The sequence below is a fragment of the Limulus polyphemus genome, unplaced genomic scaffold (genome assembly GCF_000517525.1).
Source record: "Limulus polyphemus unplaced genomic scaffold, Limulus_polyphemus-2.1.2 Scaffold2715, whole genome shotgun sequence".
NCBI classification, from domain to species: domain Eukaryota; kingdom Metazoa; phylum Arthropoda; class Merostomata; order Xiphosura; family Limulidae; genus Limulus; species Limulus polyphemus.
The window spans coordinates 119252-120534 of record NW_013668325.1 but is presented as its reverse complement, the minus strand read 5'-3'; the positions used below and the strand labels follow the sequence as shown (position 1 = coordinate 120534).

Genomic DNA, 1283 nt, shown 5'->3' with positions numbered 1-1283 from the left:
AACACTTAAATACACCAGTTCGATTTTCGATACATAACTACTATAAAGGCTTGATTTGGTCTAATATTTCATTGGTGGTAGTGTCCAGGGTCACTGATGAGGAGTGGAATTCTCTGAAACTAATCTGGCTCACAGACCCCTCCCAATGAAAGAATAGACCATTCCAAGCTTTTACTTGTTAAACAAATGTTTAAACAACTCTATTCAATCATTAAATGTTATTGTTTTGTATTTATTCAGGCTGTGGTAATGGTTATTGAAGATATGGGAGAACGTGCCATGGACCTGATATGCAAACTTTTGAAGTCTTTGGCTGCTAGTGTCATAGTAACACCAGATCAGATGAAACGAGTAAGTTTGAAAATTGATTGTTTAAAAAGCAGCACGTTAAACATACTATTAATATGTGTATAAAACTCGTATAACTTGAACATTGAGCATATATACTGTAGGTAATACAGAATACGTCATTTTATGTAATGTCTTATGTTTCTAATTTTGTAGAAAGAAACTAAGAAAAAACTGGAGTCAGCTTTAGAATTATATACCTCCAACTAACAATGATTACAAAACTCTATTGTATGTGTGTGTGGGAGATTAAACCATGCCATAATTTGGCTTCTAATACCATGATAAAGAGCCATAAACTATTACACAGATTGCTTACAGTTAGCTTTGTCTTACAGCATAATGAACTGCAGAAGCTTTCATCTTTTTATGCATGCCTATGCTCTTTTTTTTGCACTTTGTTTTATTTTAACTGCTAACATAACGTAATGTTTTGGGACAACATGGGACCTATTGGTCCATTTCAGCTGTTCCATCCTCTAATCTAAATTAAAATAATTAAAAAATAAATCTTAAAGTCAGCCCTTATCATTCACATAATTATCAAGCTTTTTCTTAAACTCACTGCCTCTACAATATCTGAAGGCAACCCATTCCAAAGGCCAACCACCCTGTTAGAAAAATGAAACTGTCTTAGCTAAAGATGACTCCTACCTTGCCAGAATTTATATTTGTGTCCCCTAGTCCTACTATTCTCACTGTTAAATATGAAAAAAGATGATGAATCAACATTATCAATTCTCTTTTCAATCTCAAACACCTCAATCAGATACCACCTAACTCTCCTTTTTTCAAGAGAAGACAGTTTCAAAGATCTCAGTCTCTCCTCGTATGACAAACACTCCATCCCAGTAACCCTTCTCTGAACCCTTTCCAACAATTTAATGTCTTTCCTAAGGTAAGGAGCCCAAGACTGAACACAATATTCCAAATGT

General features: G+C 34.4%; 1 protein-coding gene and 1 long non-coding RNA gene across 2 annotated transcripts in view; one reads left to right on the top strand and one right to left on the bottom strand.

Annotated features, from left to right (window-relative positions):
* LOC106467714 (programmed cell death protein 4-like) overlaps positions 1 to 429 on the top strand; it is a 19430-nt gene extending 19001 nt beyond the window's left edge. The window contains exon 9 of the mRNA XM_022395904.1: positions 241 to 429. Coding sequence (XP_022251612.1) covers positions 241 to 414 — 174 coding nt within the window. The 3' untranslated portion in view covers positions 415 to 429. The remainder of the gene's footprint in view (positions 1 to 240) is intronic.
* LOC111087833 overlaps positions 1 to 1283 on the bottom strand; it is a 15473-nt gene that overhangs the window by 7138 nt on the left and 7052 nt on the right. The window lies entirely within an intron of this gene.